This window comes from Oncorhynchus masou, chromosome 24 (assembly GCF_036934945.1).
Source record: "Oncorhynchus masou masou isolate Uvic2021 chromosome 24, UVic_Omas_1.1, whole genome shotgun sequence".
Taxonomy (NCBI): Eukaryota; Metazoa; Chordata; class Actinopteri; order Salmoniformes; family Salmonidae; genus Oncorhynchus; species Oncorhynchus masou.
In genome coordinates this window covers 48,523,024-48,550,294 of record NC_088235.1, presented here as the reverse complement: position 1 = coordinate 48,550,294, position 27,271 = coordinate 48,523,024, and the positions used below count along the sequence as shown (strand labels likewise).

The 27,271-nt window shown below is 43.1% G+C and overlaps 1 protein-coding gene across 23 annotated transcripts in view; it reads right to left on the bottom strand.

Annotated features, from left to right (window-relative positions):
* The window catches only part of LOC135512283 (ankyrin-3-like), a 153,502-nt gene that overhangs the window by 12,018 nt on the left and 114,213 nt on the right, over nt 1-27,271 (bottom strand). For 17 of the 23 annotated variants that reach the window (XM_064934143.1, XM_064934152.1, XM_064934153.1 and 14 more), the window contains 7 exons: nt 19,684-19,912; nt 19,434-19,559; nt 19,085-19,207; nt 18,531-18,560; nt 17,436-17,517; nt 8,600-15,727; nt 7,679-7,753 (listed from right to left, as the gene is read on the bottom strand). In XM_064934143.1, the coding sequence (XP_064790215.1) occupies nt 7,679-7,753; nt 8,600-15,727; nt 17,436-17,517; nt 18,531-18,560; nt 19,085-19,207; nt 19,434-19,559; nt 19,684-19,912 (7,793 nt within the window). The remainder of the gene's footprint in view (nt 1-7,678; nt 7,754-8,599; nt 15,728-17,435; nt 17,518-18,530; nt 18,561-19,084; nt 19,208-19,433; nt 19,560-19,683; nt 19,913-27,271) is intronic. The other 6 variants (XM_064934148.1, XM_064934144.1, XM_064934146.1 and 3 more) reach the window with 2 other exon arrangements.

Here is a 27,271-nt window from a genome sequence, read left to right as displayed (position 1 = left end):
CCTCCGACACATTGGTGTGGCTGGCTTCCGGGTTGGATGCGCGCTGTGTTAAGAAGCAGTGCGGCTTGGCTTGGTTGGGTTGTGTATCGGAGGAATTTTAACCTTCGTCTCTCCCGAGCCCGTACGGGAGTTGTAGCAATGAGACAAGATAGTAGCTACTAAACAATCGGATACCACGAAAACGGGGTAAAAAATAAAAAAAGAATACATGGTGGTGGCAGCATCATGTGGGGATGTTTTTCATTGGCAGGGACTGGGAAGCTGGTCAGAATTAAAGGAATGATGGATGGCGCCAAATACAGGGAAATTCTTGAGGGAAACCTGTTTCAGTCTTTCAGAGATTTGAGACTGGGACGGAGGTTCACCTTCCAACAGGGCACCAATGACCCTAAGCATACTGCTAAAACAACACTTGAGCGGTTTAAGGGGAAAAATGTAAATGTATTGGAAGGGCCTAGCCAAAGCCCAGACCTCAATCCAATTGAGAATCTGTGGTATGACTTAAAGATTGCTTTACACCAGTGGAACACATCCAACTTAAAGGAGCTGGAGCAGTTTTGCCTTGAAGAATAGGCAAAAATCCCAGTGGCTGGATGTGCCACGCTTATAGAGACATACCCCAAGAAACTTGCAGCTGTAATTTCTGCAAAAGGTGGCTCTACAAAGTATTGACTTTGGGGGTGAATAGTTATGCACGCTCAAGTTCTGTTTTCTTTGGCTAATTTCTAGTTTGTTTCACAATAAAATATATTTTGTATCTTCAAAGTGGTAGGCATGTTGTGTAAATCAAATGATACAGAAAAATCAAAAATCAATTTTAATTCCAGGTCGTAAGGCAACAAAATAGAAAAAATGCCAAGGGAGGTGAATACTTTCGCAAGCCACTGTATGGGTTGCACCTGTTACTCAGTCGCATCATTGTCATTGTTATCAACGTTCCACGGACGTCGCAGCCACATTGATGTCCAAAAGTAGAACGAGGGTTAATGACTTTGAATGGGAGCTAATGACAGTTTCGCACAGTGATGTAGTCGAGTCTGAATCAAGTCCCAAGTCCCCATGTGCTCGAGTCCCAGTGCTCGATTCCTGGTCCAAGTGCTCAAGTCTGAGTCACTAGGTCCACATTAACTCAAAATGAAGTTATTCATCCAGTCAGATGTAGAGTATTGGCAAGAGGAATGTTGTCAATAAATAGTTTGATGTCCCTTTTCCTTTCTTTTGATGTCCCTATGATGAGATTTACCAAATGTTACTTTGCATATAGGCTACTAGTAATGTTACCAGGGCCACGTTCAGCTGCAAAATGTTCTCGAATGTTACAGTTAGAAATTCCATGAATAGAGCTGACATTATTCCTTATTCAACATGTCAGAGGCATGTTTGTTCTACTTAGTATATTTCTATCTGAACTTTTCAAAATGTTGTGTGCTGCTGAACACGCGCCAGGTTTTTAATGAGGTAACATGACTGAACAAGGTGTAGCCGAAACAAATGGTAAACGGTCCGGTCTACAAGTAACCTAGTTTTAGAACAGCCTGCGATGTAAAATGCTGCCCGCCAATGCACAATAGAAAGAAAGGAAATTAGCGCCACTATTATGGGTCTTATCTTTTGAGAGGTAATGCTTGAATCAAGCAATTTTCACTGAGGAAAAGAGGGAGACTTGGCTTCAGATCTTGGCTATGAAATGCAGTGACACAGTGGGATTTAAAAATAAAATGTAACCTTTATTTAACTAGGCAAATCAGTTAAGAACAAATTCTTATTTACAATGACAGCCTACCAGGGAACAGTGGGTTAACTGCATGTTCAGGGGCAAAACAAAATATTTTTTCCTTGTCAGTTCGGGGATTCAACCCAGCAACCTTTCGGTTACTGGCCCAATAGTCAAACCACTAGGCTACCTGCAACCCCAGTGGGAGGGTTTAGCGAGACTACAAATTCAAACAATTCAATGCTGCAAATGTTTTTAATTTCGGGAAAGCAGCTTGTGTTTCTTAACCAGGCAAAGGGTAGCTAACTAGAAGGCCAAACTGGTCTCAGAGCATCTTGTATTATTCTGTATGTAAATCCGGGACACTCCATTTAGTATGATATGTTACATTTCGTATGGGATGTATTCATTTGTGGATGTACATCACCAAGTTCGTATGACATGTTACGAATTACAATTTGCATTGTATGTTACGAATTTACAAGACGTGCAATATTTTGCTAATTTGCAAAACGTACTATGTTACGAATTTGCTAAACGTATGGTATTTTACGAAGTCTAGCTAGGTGGCTAACATTAGCTAGGCTAGGGGTTATGGTTAAGGTTAAGTTTAGGAGTTTGGTTAAAGGCTTAGTGGAAGGGTTTACAAATATGCTAAGTAGTTGCAAAGTAGATAAAAAGTAGTAAGTCATAGAATAGTTGCTAATTGGCTAAAATTGTCCCCGATGAGATTCAAACTCACAACCTCTGGGTTACTAGACGTTTGCATTATACGCCCACCCAACCTGACCAACGACCCATAAGTAACCATCTGCCTTATGTAACCATACCAAACACAGGGTTGGGTCGCTTACTTTCTAAATGTAATCTGTTACAGTTGCTAGTTACCTGTCCAAAGTTAGGGTAATCCAAAAGTTACCCAAACTCAGTAAAGTAATCTGATTATATTCAGTTACTTTTAGATTATTTTCCCCATAAAAGGCATTAGAAGACACAAATGTATGTTACCAATTGAACCACATCTATTGCAGGATAAATCAATGTTAAAGTTGACATAGCTGGCCATATATAGATGTTAAATTTTACTTTATGTGTTGCATATGTAGGTTTCTTCTAACCCATCGCTTTCTACTACATATACAGTGGGGCAAAAAAGTATTTAGTCAGCCACCAATTGTGCAAGTTCTCCAACTTAAAAATATGAGAGAGGCCTGTAATTTTCATCATAGGTACACTTCAACTATGACAGACAGAAAAAATCCAGAAAATCACATTGTAGGATTTTTAATGAATTTATTTGCAAATTATGGTGGAAAATAAGTATTTGGTCAATAACAAAAGTTTATCTCAATATTTTGTTATATACCCTTTGTTGGCAATGACAGCGGTCAAACGTTTTCTGTAAGTCTTCACAAGGTTTTCACACACTTTTGCTGGTATTTTGGCCCATTCCTCCATGCAGATCTCCTCTAGAGCAGTGATGTTTTGGGGCTGTTGCTGGGCAACATGGACTTTCAACTCCCTCCAAAGATTTTCTATGGGGTTGAGATCTGGAGACTGGCTAGGCCACTCCAGGACCTTGAAATGCTTCTTACGAAGCCACTCCTTTGTTGCCCGGGTGGTGTGTTTGGGTTCATTGTCATGCTGAAAGACCCAGCCACGTTTCATCTTCAATACCATTACTGATGGAAGGAGGTTTTCACTCAAAATCTCACGATACACGGCCCCATTCATTCTTCCCTTTACACGGATCAGTCGTCCTGGTCCCTTTGCAGAAAAACAACCCCAAAGCATGATGTTTCCACCACTATGCTTCACAGTAGGTATGGTGTTCTTTGAATGCAACTCAGCATTCTTTGTCCTTCCAAACACAACGAGTTGAGTTTTTACCAAAAAGTTATATTTTGGTTTCATCTGACCACATGACATTCTCCCAATCTTCTTCTGGATCATCCAAATGCTCTCTAGCAAACTTCAGACGGGCCTGGACATGTACTGGCTTAAGCAGGGGGACACGTCTGGCACTGCAGGATTTGAGTCCCTGGCGGCGTAGTGTGTTACTGATGGTAGGCTTTGTTACTTTGGTCCCAGCTCTCTGCAGGTCATTCACTAGGTCCCCACGTGTGGTTCTGGGATTTTTGGAAATCCACAGATGAAACAATAACAAAACGGTCGCCCCGCCTGTGTTTTGGTAAAAAGCTGAAGGATGGGCCTGGAGAAATGTATCCACCCTAAGATTAATAGAAAGAGCTATGAATGCAAGGACTGATCATCAATGATATCAAAAATATTGTTTTAACCATGTTATTAGGCTACATTTACAATGTTACAAACATTGGAGAAAAACAAGCTTATATTCCCATGGAGTGTGACAGTTGAACTAAGCTCATGATGCATATACAGTGTATTCGGAAAGTATTCAGACCCCTTGACTTTTTTCACATTTTGTTACTTTACAGCCTTATTCTAAAACTGATAACATTTTTTTTATCCACAGAAATCTACACACAGTACCCCATAATGACAAAGCGAAAACATTATAAACAGAAATACCTTATTTACATAAGTATTCAGACCCTTTGCTATGAGACTCAAAATTGAGCTCAGGTGCATCCTGTTTCCATTGATCATCCTTGAGATGTATCTACAACTTTATTGGAGTCCACCTGTGGTAAATTCAATTGATTGGACATGATTTTGAAAGGTACACAACTGTCTATATAAAGGTCCCACAGTTGACAGTGCATGTCAGAGCAAAAACCAAGCCATGAAGTCGAAGGAATTGTCCTTGGAGCTCCGAGACAGGATTGTGTCAAGGCACAGATCTGGGAAAGGGTAACAAAAGATTTCTGCAGCATTGAAAGTCCCCAAGAACACAGTGGCCGCCATCATTGTTAAATGCAAGAAGTTTGGAACTACCAATACTCTTCTTTGAGCTGGCTACCTGGCCAAACTGAGCAATCGGGGGAGAAGGGCCTTGGTCAGGGAGGTGACTAAGAACCTGATGATCACTCTGACAGAGCTTTAAAGTTCCTCTGTGAAGATGGGAGAATCTTCCAGAAGGACAACCATTTCTGCAGCACTCTACCAATCAGGCCTTTATGGTAGAGTGTCAAGACGGAAGCCACTCTACAGTAAAAGTTACATGACAGTCAGCTTGGATTTTGCCAAAAGGCACCTTAAGAATCTCAGACCATCAGAAACAAGATTCTCTGGTCTGAGGAAACTAATATTGAACTCTTTGGCCTGAATGCCAAGCGTCATGTCTGAAAGAAACCTGGCACCGTCCCTACGGTGAAGCATGGTGGTAGCAGAATCATTCTGCGGGGATGTTTTTCAGCGGCAGGGACTGGGAGACTAGTCAGGGTTGAGGCAAAGATGAACAGAGCAAAGTACAGAGAGAGAGCACTCAGGACCTCAGACTAGGGCGAAGGTTCACCTACCAACAGGACAACGACCCTAAACACACAGCCAAGACAACGAAGGAGTGGCTTTGGGACAAGTCTCTGAATGTCCTTGAGAAGCCCAGCCAGAGCCCGGAATTAAACCTGATTGAACAACTCTGGAGAGACCTATAAATATCTTTGCAGCAATGCTCCCCATCCAACCTGACAGAGCTTGAGAGGATCTGCAGAGAAGAATGGGAGAAACTCAGCAAATACAGGCGTGCCAAGCTTGTACCGTCATATCCAAGATGCATCAAGGCTGTAAATTGTTGCCAAAGGTGCTTCAACAAAGTACTGAGTAAAGGGTCTGAATACTTGTGTAAATGTAATATTTCTAGCAAAAAAATTAATAAAAGTTTAGACAGTTTTGCTAATGTATTCAAAATAAAAAACTGAAATATCACATTTACATAAGTATACAGACACTTAACTCAGTACTTTATCCAAAACGTGGAAAAGGTCTAGGGGTCTGTCACGTTGGCATGAAGGATCGGGAGACAGACACAGGAGTGTGTAAAAGTTTTTTAAAATTGTACCCAAATTATGGCGTGCCGTGTAAAGGACCGTTGACGAAGACCAAACAAACACTATAAAAACACTGGGTTGAAACCCAAACAAAAAGAGCGAGGAGTACCTTGAATAAATAACACACGCACGATGATTAACACATGAGAGGAGACCCGTAATCATCTGCGCAATCCACAAGGGCATGGAAGCCCAAAACACACAGCACATGTACTCACACGCACCAACAGACATTGTAACAATAATCAACAGCCCAATTGAAATCAAAGGGCACACTTATACAAGCACTAATCAGTGGGAATAGGGGACAGGTGTGTGTAATGAAAGTTCCGGAGGGATGAGTGACAACCCTGGAATGAGTAGGTGTGTCCAAACTTTTGACTGTTACTGTATATATAATTTATGTCCAAAAATGGATTGCCCCCTTAAGTCTATCAAAAGTGTACGAGTTTGAGCATGTGTCCATTAGGCCTATGGATTTATACATTTTTATCAGTATGAATTAGATTGAGTAATAAAATCCCCACTTTTATTCCATAGGCTGGGATCTGCACTATGCAGTTTTGCAAGAGCACATTTTTCACTGGCTGTCCACTGGTTTCAAAACAATGATTGATACAGTAGGCAGCTTAAACTTCTTGAATTCAACCATTATTGAATTCAAATACACATTTAGATTTGTGAACAGCCATCCACAACAACCACATTCCGTAAGGCACAAATAGCTAAATGAGAGAGCAGCAGTGCGATTCACATCAATGTGCTATGTAGATATCAATAATAAGTGATATCTGTATCGCCGTAGACTACACCACTCCTGTCATCCTTTCCTCCAAGGGTTTATTTAAGTTGGATAATCTTTGGATGCCGACAGAAGTCGCTCCATTGGAAGACATAGCTTGGACTGGAGCCTACAAAAGCCTATTCTTGTTCTTTCCCCGCGATCCATAAAACCTATTTGGTGTGTCATCATAGTGGTCTCTGACTTGTTGTCAGACTCACTCAGATGGAAAAAAATTAAACTTGCACCTTTTTCAACGTTGATTTGAATGCAATTGAGAAAACAGAGAAGTGTCAAAGTTTTTTTCCGCAAACATCCTTTCTGAATTTAAAAGTAATCTTCAAAATAACCATCTAGGTTTGCAAAAGTATCTGTAATCTGACTACAATATTTTAGCTGGTAACATAACGGATGACAGTTAACGGTTTTCTTACATCACTTAAATGTAATCTGTTTCTCCCCAACCCTGACCACACATAACATATCATACTAATCTGAGTGTCCCGGAATGGCATTTACTATGTTACGTTTAGTCTGAGACCAGGCTGAGAAGGCTGGTGGTGACTGGTTAGCTATAGGGAAGCAAAAGAGTCTCCTTCGTGATGTGTATAATCGGAGGCGGAACAGCCAGGGCGAAGCCTGTCTGTCTGCCCGCACTCATCACTTGCTACCCCTCAGCTCAGCAGATGATGTAGGCTGTATGTACCGGGTGCGGCTCGTCCTTCCCACTGCTGAACAGAACTTGCGCTGCATCTGTGCTGTTTATATTAATTGTGCTTATTACTGAAAAGCTCTTAATCGCTCCAAAAACTCTTGTCCAGTCCACTTATAAGTCAGATTTTAGTCATAGCGATCATTTTGTCTCGTCTCATTTTAGTCAACTGAAATGAAAAATAATTTTCATTTAGTTATAGTTTTTTTGTGAATCTATTTAGCCAATTATAGTCTCATCAAATACCACAGAAAAATGTGTTTTACAAATATTTTAAGCCAATATTTTTGTTGACAAAATTATCACCGCATCAGTTCAAGGCATCCATTTCTGCACATGCATGAGTATGTAGAGCTGCAGTGTAAGAAGAGCATCACTCTGTAGAGGGCACTGTTTCCTCACAGTAATATCTATGTTGTTTTCTTGAGAGAGGGGAAAGCAGAAGAAGAGAGAGCCATGAAGACAGATGGTACTGGGACCAGGGAGCACTATTTCCTTACCAGTCCAGCTAAGTCCCAGGTGGTCGGCCACAATGGCCATCCGCAGGTCTGTTCGCTCACAGGGACTCTGAGGACCTAAAGGGCAGAGATAATCTAAATAATCAACACTGTTCAGTGCCTTTTCTATTGACTGAAATAGGGGTACAGAGGACTCTTTCCTTTTCTGGCCAAGTGTGGTATTTTCCAAATTATATAAAAGCAGACTGAGTGTTTTGCAGCCTCTCCTCTGTGTTTGATATATACATATTGAATCAACAGGTTTACTGTAAATGTGCATTTTATTATTCAATGGCTTGTTTAGGCTGACAGCACTTCAGATTTAGTTTCCTGAATGGCAAGAAAAGGCAGAATAGACACTATATGACGGACTACAGTGTGTTATTTGGACACAGGTGCTCTGTGAATGTTTGTGAATATGTATCCTCTAAGCAGGCAGTAACTACCATAAGAACCATACAAACAAAATCATGTAAAATGGGTCAAAAGAGTCATGTACTCGTAGGAACTCTAGGGTGGATTCATAGTTCTTAAATGGGACTACACAGTACACATGCGGACAACCTTTTTGTTTTTGCTAAGGCTAATTTGCTCAGAGACACAACTTGACCATGAAATAGAATAAACTAGAAATGCTGTTTTCAGTAGCCACCCTGCACAGACAGACAGATAGACAGACTCAGTAGTCGTCAACAGGAGACTGGCTGTGCCAGTGCACCAGTCACTACTCTGGCATGCTGAGGTATCTGACAACTAAGGGATTGAGGGGAGGAGGAGTCTGACAAGGACAAGTACAGTACACAGTACATAGATGACGATGACAGAATGACAGCTACTGTTTGAAGAGAATAAACACGCCACAGGCAATCAATCACAACGACTTCATGCAACTAAGGTTTTAACAAGTGTGAAAGTTTTACAAACTAGGCTTGATCTCCGCGACGGGGGGCGCCCGAGGCCCCGCAACCTGACTGCCCTCCTTCCCACCAGTCCGCCTACTCCTCCTGCTCCTCTCACTGCCGGAGGCCCTGTCGACCTTTGCCCTTACGGACAAGGCCCCGGCCTCAGCTCTCGAGCCTCTACCAGACCTCGACGAGCGGGAGGGCTGAGAGGGGTCCGACAGAGAGGTGCTCCTGGAGGTGCTGTCTTCCTCGGACTGTTCTCCCTGTGTCTTTTTCTCTTCGTCTGATAGGCGGTTGGCCAGCTTTAGCGTCTCCCCGCTAATGCCCTTAAAGTACTCGATGGTGCGTTTACAAACCTCGCTGGCGTTCTCCCTACTCGTCTCACCTGACGAGCTAACCTGAGACCTGTCTTTGATGGGCAACCTGGAAGGAAACTGTATAGCTACTCTTTCCCTGCTAGACTGAGTTGTTGCCTGCACTGATATTGGGGAGCTGGGTGTGCTGCTCTTTTTAATATCTTTGATTGGGATTCTAGACCTGGGCTCTACTTTGGCAATGACAGGCTCTGCTCTTCTCCTCACCTCAGCCTTGACAACCTGTTTGGGTTTTTGCTTCCCTATTGCTGTGCCTTGTGTATGGAACGACCACCCTGGCGCTTTGACAGGCAGCCTAGACTTTTGCTGCTTCGCCTCAGCTTCCTTGATGGCTTCACTTTGTCTTTGTTCAGCCCGAACACTGTTTTCTTCTACTTCTAGAGAGTCTCTACAGAACAAAGCTTCAATCCTACTGGCTTTCTGAAGGGTGGGTTCAGAAGACGACTGCAAATTAAACACCACACTGCCACATTGTATATAGTTAGCCTGGACGCTAGAGGACTCAAGGTTATTGTTGTTATTGCAGTTCTCTGCAGGGTAATCTCTTCTTTCTGACAGCTTTGGGTCTCTGTATCCGCTATACTGACTCCCCAGTGACTGGTTTTCCAAGCTAATGTATTCTGGCATCTGACTTTCTGACATCTCTGCCTTATAATCTGTGTGATCCCCCAAGTCTTTTTTCACTGTAATGGCTATTCCCATCTTAATGGGGGTGCGTAATTTGGGGTCAACTTTAGAGGCCGTAATCGTGAATGAGGACGTGGTCTCGGCTACTGTGTCACCAGAAGGCGCATCGGTACAGCCAGTGTCAGTGCCAGTCTGTGCAGGGCTGCACTTTGCTGATGTGCTGCTGTCTGTGGCAGTCTCTAACTTCACCCCTTCACCCCTCTCCCCTGTTTTTGACTGAGAGGTAACTACCCCCGGACTCTTGCCCCCTCTCCCCTTGTCCCCTGATTTCCCATCAGAGGAATGCTCACCAATCTGGAAAAATTGAAGCCTCTCTTCAACAAAGTCCCGCTTGCTCATGTCAATTGCACCACTGCGCGTCATCTCAAACATCTTCCCCTCATGGAAGGGGAAAGGGTTAGGCTCGCTAGTCGGTGTGCTTTCATCAGTCGGGGTTCTAGCAGGGGTAGTGTCTGGAGTGGTGGCTTGAGATTTGTCCTCCACAGACAAACCAAAAGGCTTGGGATCTTCTTCTCTCGCTTTGGCATCAAAAACTCCTTCTCCTTCTCCCCCTTTGCTTGACCAGGGGTCAAAGTCTAAGCCTTTCGTGGCGACTGTTTTGAAGGTAGAGTTTAACTCCTCTTCGAGTTGACAACGAAAATAGTTATCTGCAAAGTCTTGTCTATCTGGATGTCTTCCCTCAAGAGTGTAGTCTTTTTCATCTCCGGTGTTTTGGTCTGAGTTTGCTTTCCCATTATCCCCTCCATCCTCACTTGGTGTTTTCTCCTCCTCTATGACTTCAAGCTTTGATTGACTAAAGGAACGATCACATGTCTTGCCGTCATTGGACAGGCTTGATGTTTTAGGGTCTTGTTCACTCAATCCATCATCCTCATCTTGAAGGTCATAGCCATCGAGTGAGTCTATTTCAGTGGCATCTGTGTCATGAGAGAACTCAGCAGTTGTGGCTATGGAGCAGTCTGTGATTGACTGGTCGTTGCCATTTTTCTCTAAGTCTACATCCTCTTCTTTTTCAACGCCATTCGTGCCTGACTCCTTGTTGTTTCCGTTCCTCTCAGGCTTTTGGGGTTTTAGACGCTTCTCTCCTTCCTCCTTCTCCTTCATCTTGAAGGTGTACTTTTTGTTGGGAATCGGATGGAAGACAGACTCATCGTCGCTAGAGTCGCTGTCGTCTGCTCCAGGTGGAACTGGAGAGGGAGGTTGAACCCTGATGATGGGCTCTGCAAGGAGGTGCCGATCATGCTCCTCTTGGAGGTTCACCTCCATCATCTCTGTCTCAGCCTCTGAGGAGGCACAAGATCCCCTCTTATCAGGGTCAGAATGCTCTGCCTCTAAAGGTGGAGGGGGGGGAAACTCAATGTAAGCGACTCTTTTCTCTTTGTGTCGTTTCAGTGTTTCCTGATTTCGGTTGGAGGGTTCTGATGAGGCAGGCTTGGTTTTCTTTGGCAGAGACTCCTTGTAGACGAAGGTCTTTCCTTCGTCTTCTTCAGACTCCTCTGCTATTGGAATGGGCATTCCGGGCATGTATCCAATCACGGAATCTGGCGTTCTGGAGGCAAGGCTCACCTCCTCAGAACTTGGTGTCTCAGGAGTAACATGACTTTTGCCAGAGCTGTCCATGAAAGTAACTTGCTCTAGAGTGTCATCCTCTGGGCTGCCTTGAGGAGATGGGGTCTGTTTTTGTTTAATGGTGTAACGCGCTCCCCGTGTCTCATGCACTGTTCGACTCTCGTGACTCACTATCTTTTTGTATGTTCCCAGCTGCTCAGCTGTTTCTTTTTCGTATTTTTTGCCCACTTGGATGCTAACATAAACTGGCAAAGGTTTGATGTCTTTGTAACCCTCAGTAACAATGTTTTCCAAGTACCCTACTTGATCGCTATCTATACCATTACACACTACAGTTGACTGACTACTATCAAAAGAATCAGATGATTTTTCTACTGATGAGCCGTTTGTGGATTTTCTGGATTCAGAGCCGCTGTGTAACCTATTTCTAGCTAAAGTAGGTATTTGTAACCCTGGCCTTTCACACAGTTTAACAGAGGTATCAAATTTTAATGAAGTGGATTGATGATTTTCTGAGAAACTAGATGGCATTCTAACAGGAATTTGCGATTCCGAGTTTTTTTTTAGACCACCGGTACTATTTGGGTTTTCTCGGACCACAAGCTCTGTGTAAATTATTTTCTTGGTTGTCTCTTCTTTTCTGGCTATTCCATCTCTAAAACCCTGCTGTTCTCTTTGTGAATTGTGGTCTTTGTGAATTGACACTTGGGGTTGATAGTTTCCATTTCCATGACATTCCCAAGTTTTGAAGGACTTTTTTTCTTCCTGTTCATTTCCGTTTGTGCCGTGTTTAGGAGATGAGTAAATATACCTATTAGCACTGGGGCTTGGTCCACTAGATCCTCTTACCTCACTTTCTAGAACCTTCCTTGTACATCCTGGACTGTCTGGTGATTTGGGGATATTTGAGCCTGCAAAAACCTGATACACAGGCAGCTTACTTTCCAGGAGTTTTCTTACTGGGGGATTTGATGTGTGTCCCCATTGTGGACCCATATCTTGCTTTTGAGCCTCTTGTTCAAAATGTAGCCTAACAGCGCTGACTTTGGAGGATGACATTTGAAAAGGTTTAGAGGCATCACCCACATTGCCCTGTGAGATGCCATCCCCTGGTTTTCTATTGTCATCCTTATATTGTAGCAGCACTCTCCTCTCTGGGCTGCTTGGTAAACTAGCACATTTTCTATCATTGGAGCCAAACCTGTCTCTGAAACGGTCTCTACATTCTTCACCACTGCCCCCATTCCTGTATGCTGATCTTTCAGGACTGCTGTGCGTAGAGCTAGGCCCTGATCGTGTTTCCCTAAAGTCGGACCTACGGGACTTCTTCTCGGGGGAAGAAAGCTCATCGTTCAGTTTCTCTGTCTTATCACGAAAAAACTGAGAGACTTCGCTAAGCTTTTCCTCTGCTTCCTTAACAGTTCTGTCTACTCTGTCTTCATATATCAGCTTTTCTCTATTCTTGCCCTGTCTGTCATCAGCGACACGCATCCAAACAGAGTGCTTTGGGCTACCAGGTTCTGAGGAATACTGCAACAGTGTTAGTTTGTCAAAGTTATCGTCTACATTGGCAATTTGACCTGATTTGTCTGTGTTTGATGACTTCAAAATATATTCTTGCCTTGATCCACTAGACCTTCCCTGACTATAACAACTCCTATCTGGGGATTGAAAACGAGACCTGTCCCTTAAATACTCCTCAGTGTCAGAGTGAGACGAGTCTGGTTTCTCAGAGAGAAGCATTTTGTCGGCAAAGTTGTAAGACTCTCCTCTGAGTTCTGATGATTCATCATCATTATATTCCACAGAGTGTTGGCTGAGTAACTTCAGGGTTTTGTATGAGTCGTCTGCCATGAGCTGTTCAGAGCTTGGATGACTATCATCTTCCTGTGTCATGGGCGTGTTTACTCTGGAAGACTCTAGGTAACAGGGGAGCGATTCTTCAGGCTCCTCCTCTCCCTGTCGTGACATTCCACTGTTCCCTTGGTAGAAGTACATCTCCTTCTCTGGGCGATTTTTTGTCTCCCGGATGATGACCTCAGTTGGTTCAGTTTTATTGCCCTTTTCAATGTGAACCTCAATTATTCTTTCAACTTTGGGCTTTGAGCTGATATCTTCAAGAACTCTCTGTGATGTGTCATCGTTGCCGGCCTTGTGCTCGAACAGTCCAGCAAGTTCTCTGGAGGGATCCCTGCCGGACTGGAAAGCTTTCATGATATCATGCACTGACATTGATTCTTCAATCCTCTCTGATGTATTCTCTTTACTTTGGGGTTTGTGGTACACCATTCGGGTGGTAGTTGTGATGTGGGTCTCTTCCTTAACTCGCATGCCCTTGCCCATCGAGTCATCGTCCGGGCTGATTTTCATCTGAAATGATTTTGTTTGGTCCACATTGGATGCATTCAGCCCTTTGGGCTCAGCATCAATGTATCTAACCGCCCTTGTATCCTCCATCATTGGTTGCTTGTTATCTTCAGGAGACTCATAGCTCCTAATAACATGAACAACCTCAGTCCTTGTCTCCGTGATTACTGGTGGAATATCCTGGAAAAGCGTCTTGGGTCCCATGCCTTCTGCACTCTGTGGGGCAGATGGCGTCCTTTCACTCCTTGTCTCAAAGCCACTGTCTGAGAGGGGACTCTTGTCCTGGTCATGTGAGATGTCATCTGGAGATTCTAACATGGCATCAGGCCCAAATAGCACATCTGCTAGTTTACAGAGCTCCTTTTCTGAGGCAGAGGACCGCATGTTTGCGGGTGGCATTTTCAGCTTGTGCTCAGGTTTAAGCATACGTTTCTGTTTCTCCTCTCCTTCTCTTCTAACCTCATCAGATCTATGCTTTACATCTGCAATTTTTGAGATAGAGCTACTGCCAATGTCATTTGTCAAGTAGTCTACCACCTTCGATAGATTGAAATCTCTGTCTGGTATAGTCTTAGTTTTGATTTGAGGGACCACTGTCTCATATCTTGGTGGATAACTCCAGTTGCTTTGCTGGGGATCCACTGGCACTTGTTTAGAGAACTGTACCTCATCTGTTGTATTTGTTTTAAAAGCTGTCTTGTTATTCTTGACCGTATCCTTGGTTAGTATCTCACTAACTTTGACCAGGTCCTGTTTCACCTTCTCTACAATTCTGTAAGGCTCCTCGTCCTCCATTCTAGCCTCTTTGGGGAAGTCAGACTGGAAACCTTTGGAAGCTGAACTTGGTTCTGTTTGCAAGATGTTAGACATCCGTATCAAGTCCTCTTTCATTTCTGCCACGTCCTTCAGTATCTCTTGGCTGGAGGACAGCGGGGATGAGGTGGTGGATTTTAGGGCAGCCGGGGACATGAATAAGGGGGATTTGACAGGTGACAGAGTTCTGGCAAAGGAAGACTGGGCTTGAGAGTTTGTCTCAGCAGGCATAGTTTTTCGAGGGGACAAGAGGGCAGCAGCTGACTTTGACACCTCAGGGAGCTTTTTAAATTGGGGTTCTGGCAAAACATTTATAATTGAATACACTGGGACAGTCATTGGGCTTGGTGGGTTTAGTGGGGACCGTAAAGAGGCATATAGGGAACTAGAGGCTGAGGATCTTATGGACTGGTAAGAGGATGACGCTGAGGAGGACATGGACTTGAGAGTGCCATATCCAGAGGCAGAGCAGGAATTGAACGTTTTTTCAACCTCGTCAAAGGCTGCATTTACGCTTGTTGTTGCTGCATTGGTGGTTGCCTGTATCCTCCCCTGTAAGCTGCTGGAGAGTAGGGACGTGGGGGAGGAGGAGCGGTACTTTGTAGGGGATACTGTTCCATTGATCAGAGCTGCAGCACTAGGAGGAGTGTTGGATTTAATTGGTGATGAGAGGGAGGAAAATAGACTCCTTGAGGGGCTTGAGGGGTCTGCACTGGACCGGACAGAGGAGAGGCCAGGAACAGTTTTTATAGGAGAGGACGATGTTGTTGTGCCAGTGCCCACAATGACACCCTTGAATGGAAGAGTTGAACTGTACATGTTCAGTGAGGATTTAGGGGAAGCAGGTGGCGTCATGGTGATTGATGACCTTTCTAGCAGACACCCTCCACCAGTGGTGATAGGAGAGGTTCTAGTAGACAATGCTGCCAGTCCCTTGATGGAAACATGGTCTGGAATGCTTCTGACTGGCGATGACTGGAGACTGGGGGTAACCTGAACTGGGTACTGGGCCTGCTGAACTACAGTCTTTATTGGGGATGAAATGGTCCTGTACGACCTGATGGGGGAAGCTATGTCGCTGACTGACTTGATGGAATGGGCCGGTGAGCCGCCTATGTTGGACTTGATGGGGGACGCTGAGGTGATGGACCACACAGACTTCAGTGGAGAGGCAGTGGGCGTGTTGGACGATGAACTGGAGTGGGAACCGAATCCAGACTTGGCTTGGCCAGGGACGGAGACAGGAACAGCCGACCACGCCTGATAAGATCTCGTTGAAAAGACAGGTTTGTGAGTGTAGCCAGTAGGCTGTGTTCTCGGCGAGCTCCGGTCAGTTGTTTCTTGAATAACCAAACCAAAGATTTAACATAAATTCAACGGAAAATAATTGAAATAATAAAAACAGAGAAACCAGAGAGAGAAAGTTGGAGTCAGTAAGGCCAATATTAATCAAAGCAGTAAGAATAATATAATTTATGAAACGTCAATTACTATCTAAACAAAGATGTGGTGAAAAGTGATTGTTTAAGGTCAATGATCTGTCACAAAATAGAACAGATGCAAGACAACACACAATGAAGCATACGTGGCAACAAAATGCTTGACATAACAGTGAAGAAGAAACCATTTCAAACATACCACGACAACAACACAACCATTCTATTGACCATTGATGTGCTTTGTCTGTTTGCCGTTTTGCTGCAGTGCCTTTTATGTGTTTGTTGCACACCATGGTCATATGTTTCCAATGCCAAAAATGACCCCACAATCCTTTTAGTATATTATTAGTGCAATAATTGTCTCAAGGGTTCACTTATTGATTGGTTCACAAGAAATGAATGCCCTGAACAATCACTAAGCCAATAAAAGTGAGGTGTTCTTCAAAAGAATGAAAACGCTACAAGATAATAATTGTATTTGACATTTGGGATGTTAATATGCCAGTAGTTTTCACACAAATGTTATGAGACAAAAACAAGGAAAATATATTTCACAAAATGGAGAGGGTCTGCAAAGTATACTAAACAAAAATATAAATGCAACATGAAACAATTTCAAAGATTTTACTGAGTTACAGTTTACATAAGAAAATCAGTCAATTGAAATAAATGAATTAGGCCCTAATCTATGGATTTTACATGACAGGGCAGGGTTTCGTTCATGGGTGGGCCTTGGAGGGCATAGGCCCACATACTTGGCAGCCAGACCCACCCACTAGGGAGCCAGGCCCAGTAAATCAGAATTCATTTTTCACCACAAAAGGGCTTTATTACAGACAAAAATACTCCTCAGTACAACCCCCCACCGCCCCTCAGACGATCACACTATTTGAGAAGCTAGATGTGGAGGTCCTGGGCTGGCGTGGTTACACGTGGTCTGCGGTTGTAAGGCCGGATGGACGCACTGCCAAATTCTCTAAAACGACGTTGGAAGCAGCTTATAGTGAAGAAATTAACAATAAATTCTCTAGCAACAGCTTTGGTGGACATTCCTGCAGTCAGCATGCCAATTACACACTCCCTCAAAACTTGAGACATCTGTAGCATTGTGTAGTGTGACAAAACTGCACATTTTAAAGTGGCCTTTTATTGTTCCCAGCACAAGGTGCACCTATGTAATGATCATGCCGTTTAATCAGCTTCTTGATACACCACTCCTGTCAGGTGGATGGATTATCTTGGCAAAGGAGAAATGCTCACTAACAGAGATGTAAACAAACTTGTGCACAACATTTGAGAGAAATAAGCTTTTGTGCATATGGAACATTTCTGGGATTTTTTTTTATTTCAGCTCATGAAACATGAGACCAACACTTTACATGTTGCATTTATATTTTTGTTCAGTGTATAAGACACCAAGCAAGGGTTGTCCGGGATGGATATGAATCATGACGCGTATGATGACAGTATGGAAAGTGCTCATAATTCTACACTATTGATATATGAATATATCATAAAGGTAATATCGTACACGGCATATGAAGTTGAATAACGTTATTGATATTTTGTATGAACTGAGGATTTATGAAAGTAAAGATGTTAAACTCACTCGCTGCAGGGTCGGTCAGATAGCTGTAGCGCTTACGCAAAGCTAAGGAGGCAAAGGTATGACGTCGGTCTGGTTTTTCAGTCTGCAACAACAAAAACAACAAAATATCTTTTAACATAAAATAAAGATTGGATTTAAATGCCAAAAATGTATATTCCCTTTTTTGACATTACGGACAGAATTTCTCCCATTTTGTGATTTTGAAATCAAATCAAAATGATGCATTTTGCAGTGTGGGAGTCCATGTTGTCGAGGTAGTAGGCACTGCAAGTGATTGACTAAGAGATCCATGCTTTCCTCCGATTGGACAGATTGAGTGTGACCTTGGTGGCACGATTTCAAGTGCATTAATCAATCTCATTTTGAAGAAACACATGCAATATGTGATTCTGAGATTTGGAGGAGTCCATTGAGATGTCAACAAGCTGACACTAAGAATGCTGCTGATCTTTCAAATAAATCATCTAAAGAGGAGGATGAATGTTCTTTTGAGATCATGAGACTTAATGTAAATGAAGGAAAACACTGAGATGTAGCTATAAACCATTCAACATTCTTGTCATCTTCTGCTGACTAGGCTATATTGAGTTTTCCTCATGCAACAAATAACTCATTGGTCTAGTAGGTGTTTCCAAAGCATGCACAGAAGATGGCTGAAACCCCAACTAAGCTGGAGTACTATGCACTATGGAGCAGTTTATCCACTTCTATCTGCCACCCAAATGCACATCTATATCATTCTATATCTTAAAATAGTGTGGAGGGATGGTGTTTTCTACTAGCCTACTGAAAATATGGAAAGAACGATATGGAAAAGAAGCCAGGGTGTGGTACACAAATTGCTCCTCTTTGCTTGGGACGAGAACAATAATAATAAAACCAGTTGAATTGAACTGTCATTCATGCATTGCACAAAGTCACTTGACTTCTCACCAATGACAAAGACTACTATCTGCTGCGAAGGCCTCGTATACATCATTAATCAGATAACGATAATCACCACACATTCATATACATTATCGATGCTATCGTTCACAATAATAAAGCAACGAAAAACAACAAAGCAGTTCATGCGATGAGCAATCATGTATTTACCTCATCATCAGGATCAGACTCCATCATGTCCTGGTGGTTCCCAAGATGCATTGCAGACAAGGGGAAAGATGACACAATGGACAGCGGGTGGTTTATAATAGGTGTGGGTGGAAATAAACATCAGGAAATGAGAATGAAGCAGCTGAGAGCAGCAAACCATATTGGCATGGAAAAGCCCATGGAATTAACTAGTCCACAGGCCACCAAAGACCCAGAAAAGCAGCAAAAAGAACAGCAACGTAATTCAGAGTTTTTGAACACTGCATAGAGAAACAAAAAGATAAACGCCACCATAACCAGCCCTATTACTCTTCCATACTCTGAGAGAGGTAAATTAGTAATATAATGTGTATGACAATGTGTGTTTTGTGGGGGCATATAATTGGCATTGGCAAAAATACAGATAAAAGACACAAGCAGCAGGCATTCTAACCAAATGGAGGACATCCTCCACTCTGGAATTGCTGCTGTTACTGTACTTTGTCCTTCCATTAATTTACATGAGGATGACATGATATGGCCCAGAGGAAACATCATTCACATATCCAGCCTACCTTCTTATGAGTTGGCAGTGTGATATTCAAATTACATACAGCAGTCTGTGGAAGACCTTTAGTGGTTTTTGGCTCTCTCAAGAATGAGAGTCGACCGCATGGTTCTTGGCCCATGTCTCTGACCTAAGGAGCAAAAAAAGCATGTACAATAAAAATATATATATAAAATAAGAGTATATGACATTCCTTTCTTGGTGCTCAAAAAAGGCATACATGCCAAAGAAGGAAATGAGAATTAGAGCTTACAACATGTCGGCAAGTTTGAAGGACGATCATCCTCTCGCATACCACTATAATAGAAAAGTGTGATCTTATTACATATAAGAGTGGGATGAAAATGTGACGCTACCTTCACATTGAAAGGAAGCCGGTTCTCTTTGAAAGAGAAGAAGTTGAAGATCAGCTGCTGCCCACTCTTGGTAAGAGGAGATAAGTTGCCATAGCAATCCACATGGATAGGCTTGCCCTCCAAGACCTGTAAAATCATTATCAACAAGAGCATGTCAATTCAGATACACCATGTATCTGTGCTTGTGTCTACCTGTGTCAGCATATTTTGTATGTGTGCGCATGAGTGTGTGGGTGCAAATAAGACCCACCTCAATGTCCTTGCTCCTGGCCACCTCCTCAAAGTTCTCCTGTTGTTCCAGAGTCTTGTCCACCTTGTCGTCCGTCATGCAGAAGCAGCGGAGGCGTGACTCCACAGGATCGTTCATCTTGGCAAACACCACAAACTTGGCCAGGTATGGCACACAGATCAGCTCCCGGTATAGCTGTGAGGCCAGACCGACCGTCTCAGGAGTCTGGTGACAGTCTGTAAGCCAGAACCTGGAGGTAAGGAAAAACGGAGATGGTGAGTAAAGCTTAATACATATGTTGAAGCCAAGTCTTTTTGGCAAGAGCTTGGTTGAAGGGGCCATGAACATTATAATGCATACAAAAGCTTGATAAAGCTTTTTTGAAAACAATTTATCTAAATCAGGGCTCTCCAACCCTCTACAGGAGGGTAGCTCTCCAGGATTAGGGTTGGACTTACCATTGAGCGGGTGGCTACAGTTTCCATACAGAGGCTGCAATGTAGCTTACAACCCCCTAGAGCCGTTTTTCAACCATCTACACACACTAGCATATAATGACAGTGAAAACATGTTAAGAGATTTTTGCAAATGTATTGAAAATTAAATAAAGAAAAACACTACATGACCAAAAGCATGTGGACACCTGCTCGTCGAACATCCCATTCCAAAATCATTGGCATTAATATGGAGTTGATCCCCCGTTTGCTGCTAAAACAGCCTCCACTTTTCAGGAAAGGCTTTCCACTAGATGTTGGAGCATTGCTGCGGGGACTTGCTTCCATTCAGAAACAAAAGCATTAGTGAGATCGGCACTGATGTTGGGCGATTAGGCCTGGCTCGCAGTCGGTGTTCCAATTCATCCCAAAGGTGTTCGATGGGGTTAAGGTCAGGGCTCTGTGTAGAACTTGCAGGTGCAAGTTCTTACACAACGATCTCGACAAACCATTTCTGTATGGACCTCGCTTTGTGCACAGGGGCATTGTCATGCTGAAAAAGTAAAGTGCCTTCCCCAAACTGTTGCCACAAAGTTGGAAGCATAGAATATTCTAGAATGTCACCGTATGCTGTAGCATTAAGATTTCCCTTCACTGGAACCAAGGGGCTGAGCCCGAAACATGAAAAACAGCCCCAGACCATTATTCCTCCTCCTCCGAACTTTACAGTTGGCACTACGCAATCAGGTAGGGAGCATTCTCCTGGCATCTGCCAAACCCTGATTTGTCCGTCGTGCTGGAAGATGACTGCCAGAACGCGTTTCCACTGCTCCAGAGTCCAATGGCGGCGAGCTTTTAATCACTCCAGCTGACATTGCTTTCAGAGGCAGTTTGGAACTCGGTAGTGAGTGTTGCAACTGAGGACAGAAGATTTTTACGTTCTAAGCACCTCAGCGCTCGGCCTACCACTTCACGGCTGAGCCGTTGTTGCTCCTAGACATTTCCACTCCACAATAACAGCACTTACTGTTGACCATGGCAGCTCTAGCAGAGAAGAAATTTGATGAACTGACTTGTTGGGAAGTTGGTGTCCTAAGACGGTGCCACGTTGAAAGTCACTGAGCTCTACTGTAAGGCCACTCTACTGTCAATGTTTATCTATGGAGATTGCATGGCTGTGTGCTCGATTTTACACACCTGTCAGCAACAGTTGTGGCTGAAATAGCCAAATCCACTAATTTGAAGGGGTGTCCACATACTTTCGTATATATAGTGTATCACATTTAAATAAGTAATCACACCCCACATGTTAGAATCACCTGTGGCAGTGATTATAGCTATGAGTCATTCTGGGTAAGTCTCTAAGTGCTTTGCGCACATGGATTGTACTATATTAGCAAATTATTCAAGCCCTGTCAAGTTGGTTGTTGATCATTGCTAGACAGCCATTTTCAAGTCATGCCATAGTTTTTCCAGACGATTTAAGTCAAAACTGTAACTAGGCCAATGAGGAACATTCAATGACGTCTTGGTAAGAATATCCAGTGTATAATTGGCCTTGTGTTTTAGGATATTGTCCTGCTGAAAGGTGAATTTGTCTCCCAGTGTCTGTTGGAAAGCAGACTGAACCAGGTTTTCCTCTATGATTTTTGCCTGTGCTTAGTTCTATTCTGTTTCTTTTTATCCTAAAAAACTCCCTAGTCCTTGCCGATAGCATACTCATAACATGATGGAGCCACTACCATGCTCAAAAATATGAAGAGTGGTACTCAGTGATGTGCTGTGTTGGATTTGTCCCAAACATAACGCTTTGTAATCAGGGCATAAAATGTATTTCTTTGACACATTGTTTTCAGTTTTACCTTAGTGCCTTATTGCAAACAGGATGCATATTTTGGAATATGTTTTATTATGTACAGGCTCCCTTCTTTTCACACTGTCATCCAGGTTAGTATTGTGGAGTAACTATAATGTTGTTGATCCATCCTCAGTTTTCTCCAATCACAGCAATTAAAATGTTTTAAAGTCACTATTGGCCTCATGGTGAAATCCCTGAGTGGTTTCTTTCCTCTCAAGCAACTGAGTTAGCCAACAAAATGTGGAATAAGTCAAGTGTGTGAATACTGTACCCACATCCATACCCATACATGCAGTCAGAACCTAGCCTTTTCTGGGCCCTAAGTGACATTTGTTGGGGGGCCTGTCATACCAAATAGTGTCCACCCCTGCATCATAATGGAAATCGATTAGCTGTTAGCGTCCGGTGCTGGGCAGTTGCTAGAACTTGTCAAATTCTGCCTTGGTAACATAATGAAAGAAAGAAATATATAGCCTTCATTGCTATGCTGGTTGCTATGTTCTGAGGGCGCGGAGAGAGGGGCGCATGCAGTCAAAAGACAGGGGAAAATGTGATGTTAAATATTATTTACGAGTTGTTTTATCTTTAAATCTCACAGATTATTAGTGGATAAAGTACAAAACATGGTGTTTAATTCCTTGAAAACCTTGATTTAGCTAACATGAGAATGCTGCAAGCAAGCATGGATGCTGCAAACGATGGATGCAAACACTAGTGCGAATTAACACCACGTTTCCCAATATCTTTATTTAGCTAGCCAGCTAACGAGCTAAGCTTTGTTTTTTAAATTCTATTATTTGTGTTTGTAGATAATCAGTTGATTTAAATAGTTATCTCTTGTACTAAGTAGCCTATGACAAGTGCTATATCAGCTGGAACAAAAGGTGAACTCTATTAGTCAATCTTCTGGTCATGAGTGATCAGATTATAACTGGGTACCATTAGAGACGCTGGTTTCCGACTATATCTATAAGTAGGGTTGCAAAGGGTTGGAAACTTTCCGGGAAATCTCCGAAATTGTTCCGGAAATTTTCGATGGGAAGTTAAGCCCGGTAATGTTGGTAATTCTGCTTAAATTCATCACAAAGGTTAGCTTCTAACAGTGAACCTTTATTGTGGGATACACATAAGGAAATTCTAGGTCTTGTGGCATTTTTTTGGTTAAACTATCCCCAAATCAATGGAATTCCAACCCTCTGCATGCACAGTGAACTCTTCCATCACATCGACTCTCTTCTCTGTATACATCAATGATGTCGCTCTTGCTGCTGGTGAGTCTCTGATCCACCTCTACGCAGACGACACCATTCTGTATACTTCTGGCCCTTCTTTGGACACTGTGTTAACAACCCTCCAGGCAAGCGTCAATGCCATACAACTCTCCTTCCGTGGCCTCCAATTGCTCTTAAATACAAGTAAAACTAAATGCATGCTCTTCAACCGATCGCTGCCTGCACCTTCCCGCCTGTCCAACATCACTACTCTGGACGGCTCTGACTTAGAATACGTGGACAACTACAACTACTTAGGTGTCTGGTTAGACTGTAAACTCTCCTTCCAGACCCATATCAAACATCTCCAATCCAAAGTTAAATCTAGAATTGGCTTCCTATTTCGCAACAAAGCATCCTTCACTCATGCTGCCAAACATACCCTTGTAAAACTGACCATCCTACCAATCCTCGACTTCGGCGACGTCATTTACAAAATAGCCTCCAATACCCTACTCAACAAATTGGATGCAGTCTATCACAGTGCAATCCGTTTTGTCACCAAAGCCCCATATACTACACAACATTGCGACCTGTACGCTCTCGTTGGCTGGCCCTCGCTTCATACTCGGCGCCAAACCCACTGGCTCCATGTCATCTACAAGACCCTGCTAGGTAAAGTCCCCCCTTATCTCAGCTCGCTGGTCACCATAGCATCTCCCACCTGTAGCACACGCTCCAGCAGGTATATCTCTCTAGTCACCCCCAAAACCAATTATTTCTTTGGCCACCTCTCCTTCCAGTTCTCTGCTGCCAATGACTGGAACGAACTACAAAAATCTCTGAAACTGGAAACACTTATCTCCCTCACTAGCTTTAAGCAACAACTGTCAGAGCAGCTCAAAGATTACTGTACATAGCCCACCTATAATTTAGCCCAAACAACTACCTCTTTCCCTACTGTATTTAATTTATTTATTTATTTTGCTCCTTTGCACCCCATCATTTTTATTTCTACTTTGCACATTCTTCCACTGCAAATCTACCATTCCAGTGTTTTACTTGCTAGATTGTATTTACTTTGCCACCATGGCCTTTTTTTGCCTTTACCTCCCTTATCTCACCTCATTTGCTCACATCGTATATAGACTTGTTTATACTGTATTATTGACTGTATGTTTGTTTTACTCCATGTGTAACTCTGTGTCGTTGTATGTGTCGAACTGCTTTGCTTTATCTTGGCCAGGTCGCAATTGTAAATGAGAACTTGTTGTCAACTTGCCTACCTGGTGAAATAAATAAATAAAATAAATAAACATGTACAGCTGATTCTCAAGATCTTGCACACTAATGAGATGCTATTGAGCCCACACTACTACACTGTCTGAGCCAAGGACTACACACTTCCTGGTAAGTTTAGCTAAACTAGTAAATAGTAAACTACAGCAAAGTGTGTTTAAATCATTTCTAACTTGTTAACAATTTCTGATAGTTAGTATTTACTACCATGTGGGTTTTAGCTTGCTTGAGCCTGCTATCTGAGGAGTGTTAATTCACCTGTTTTCATACATGCTTTAAAATTAAACATGTATCTTACAACATAGTTGTTTAATCTAACTGCTTAACTATTTATCTGTACATGGAATTGTATTAGTTGTTTTTTACTCATTTTTTTCCCTAATCTTTACAGGAAAATGCCACGGGCACTATCTTATGTGAGGATTTCACTGAAGCTAATGTTGATGGAAAAGCTGTGTACATTTGCAAATACTGTGCCAAATCATGAGTGAAGAATGCAACAAAGATGCAGAATCATCTGGCCAAGTTCCCTCAGCGCTCACAACAAGCAACCTCTGACAAAAGTCTCTCTACTTCTATTCGAGGTGAAAATGACGAATCAGACACCTTCTCGATAGCAACAGGTCATGGTCCTCCTGGAATCAGATGTTATTTTTTACTCAATGGAGGAACGTAGTCAGAGAAATGCTGATGAATGTCTTGCTCAAGCTGTGTATGCAACTGGTTCACCTCTGATGCTCACAGACAAGGTGTATTGGAAGAGATTTCTGAATGTTCTTCGCCCAGCATACACCCCTCCAACCAGACATGCTTTATCTACTAATTTGCTTGATGCAGAGTTCAACAGAGGTCAAGTGAAGGTCAATCAAATCATAGAGAAAGCAGACTGTATTGCAATCATCTCTGGTGGGTGGTCAAATGTTCATGGGCAAGGAACAATTAACTACATCATCACCAACCCTCAACTAGTATTCTACAAGAGCACAGACACAAGGGACAACAGATTGCAGATGAGCTGAAGGCAGTCATCAATGACCTTGGACCACAGAAGGTATTTGCACTGGTGACAGACAGTACTGCGAACATGAAGGCTGCTTGATCTAAAGTGGAGGAAGCCTACCCTCAACATCACACCCTTTGGCTGTGCTGCTCATGCATTGAATCTGCTCCTCAAAGACAGCATGGCACTGAAAACAATGGATACACTCTACAAGAGAGCCATGGAAATGGTTAGGTATGTGAAGGGTCATCAAGTTATAGCAGCAATCTACCTCATCAAGCAAAGTGAGAAGAATAAGAGCACCACATTGAAGCTGCCCATCAACACCCGTTGGGGTGGTGTTGTCATTATGTTTGACAGTCTGCTGGAGGGAAAGGAGTCGCTCCAAGAAATGGCCATATCACAGTCTGCCGATATGGACAGCCCCATCAAGAGGATCCTCCTGGATGATGTATTTTGGGAGAGAGTGGTAAGCAGCCTGAAACTCCTGGAACCTATAGCAGTTGCCATTGCACGGATTGAGGGAGGAAACGCCATCCTGTCTGATGTTCAGACTTTGCTTGCAGATATAAGAGAAGAAATCCATGCTGCCCTGCCAACTTCCCTGTTGCTCCAAGCAGAGGAAACTGCAGTTCTGAAATACACCAAAAAATGTGAAGACTTTTGCCTGAAGCCCATACACACCGCTGCGTACATGTTGGACCCCAAGTATGCCTGCAAGAGCATCCTGTCTGGTGCAGAGATCAACAAGGCCTATGGTGTCATCACTACCATGTCTCGCCACCTTGGCCTGGATGAGGGCAAGGTTCTTGGCAGACTGGCAAAGTACACTACCAAGCAAGGTCTTTGGGATGGAGATGCAATATGGCAGTGGTGCCAACATATCACATCAGCCACCTGGTGGAAGGGACAGTGTGGATCTGAGGCTCTTTCCCCTGTTGCCTCCATCATCCTCCAAATCCCTCCAACATCAGCCACCTCAGAGCGCAACTGTTCCTTGTTTGGGAACGCACACTCCAAAGCACGCAACAGGCTGACCAATAAAAGGGTTGAAAAATTTGTGTCGATCTGGGCAAATTTTTGTTTTTTTTGAGCCTGACAACGAGCCATCCTCAACAAGGTTGGAAAGTGACAGTGAAGATAAGGCCTCAGAGTCTGATGTTCAAGAGATGGACATTGAGCAGGTCCAGGGAGAAGACATGGAAGCCTGAGAGGAAGAAAACCACAGCTTTAGTTTCTAGACTATCATTTTACAGATGTATGTTGAAGAAGTTTTTGGGAGATGCGATGGATCATTGGGGATCATTCAATATTCCCTTTCTTTTGTTGTTCAGTGAAATCATCCCATGTGAAGAGTCAACTCATTTAATTAAAGTTCAATTCGTAACATTTTTTTTTTTTTACCTTTAATTTACTAGGCAAGTCAGTTAAGAACAAATTCTTATTTTCAATGACAGCCTAGGAACAGTGGGTTAACTGCCTGTTCAGGGGCAGAACGACAGATTTGTACCTTGTCAGCTCGGGGATTCGAACTTGCAACCTTTTGGTTACTAGTCCAACGCTCTAACCACTAGGCTACCCTGCCGCCCTGGCTGTGTGCCAGTTCGTCTTGTATGTTTCCAAGTCAACCAGCAGTTTTCCGGTTCTCCTGCATTTTGCATTCTCCTTTTTCTAGTCCTCCCAGTTTTGTCCCTTGCCTGTTTCTGGACATTGTACCCGCCTGCCTGACCATTCTGCCTGCCTTGACCACGAGCCTGTCTGCCACTCTGTACCTCCTGGACTCTGATCTGGTTTTGACCTTTTTGCC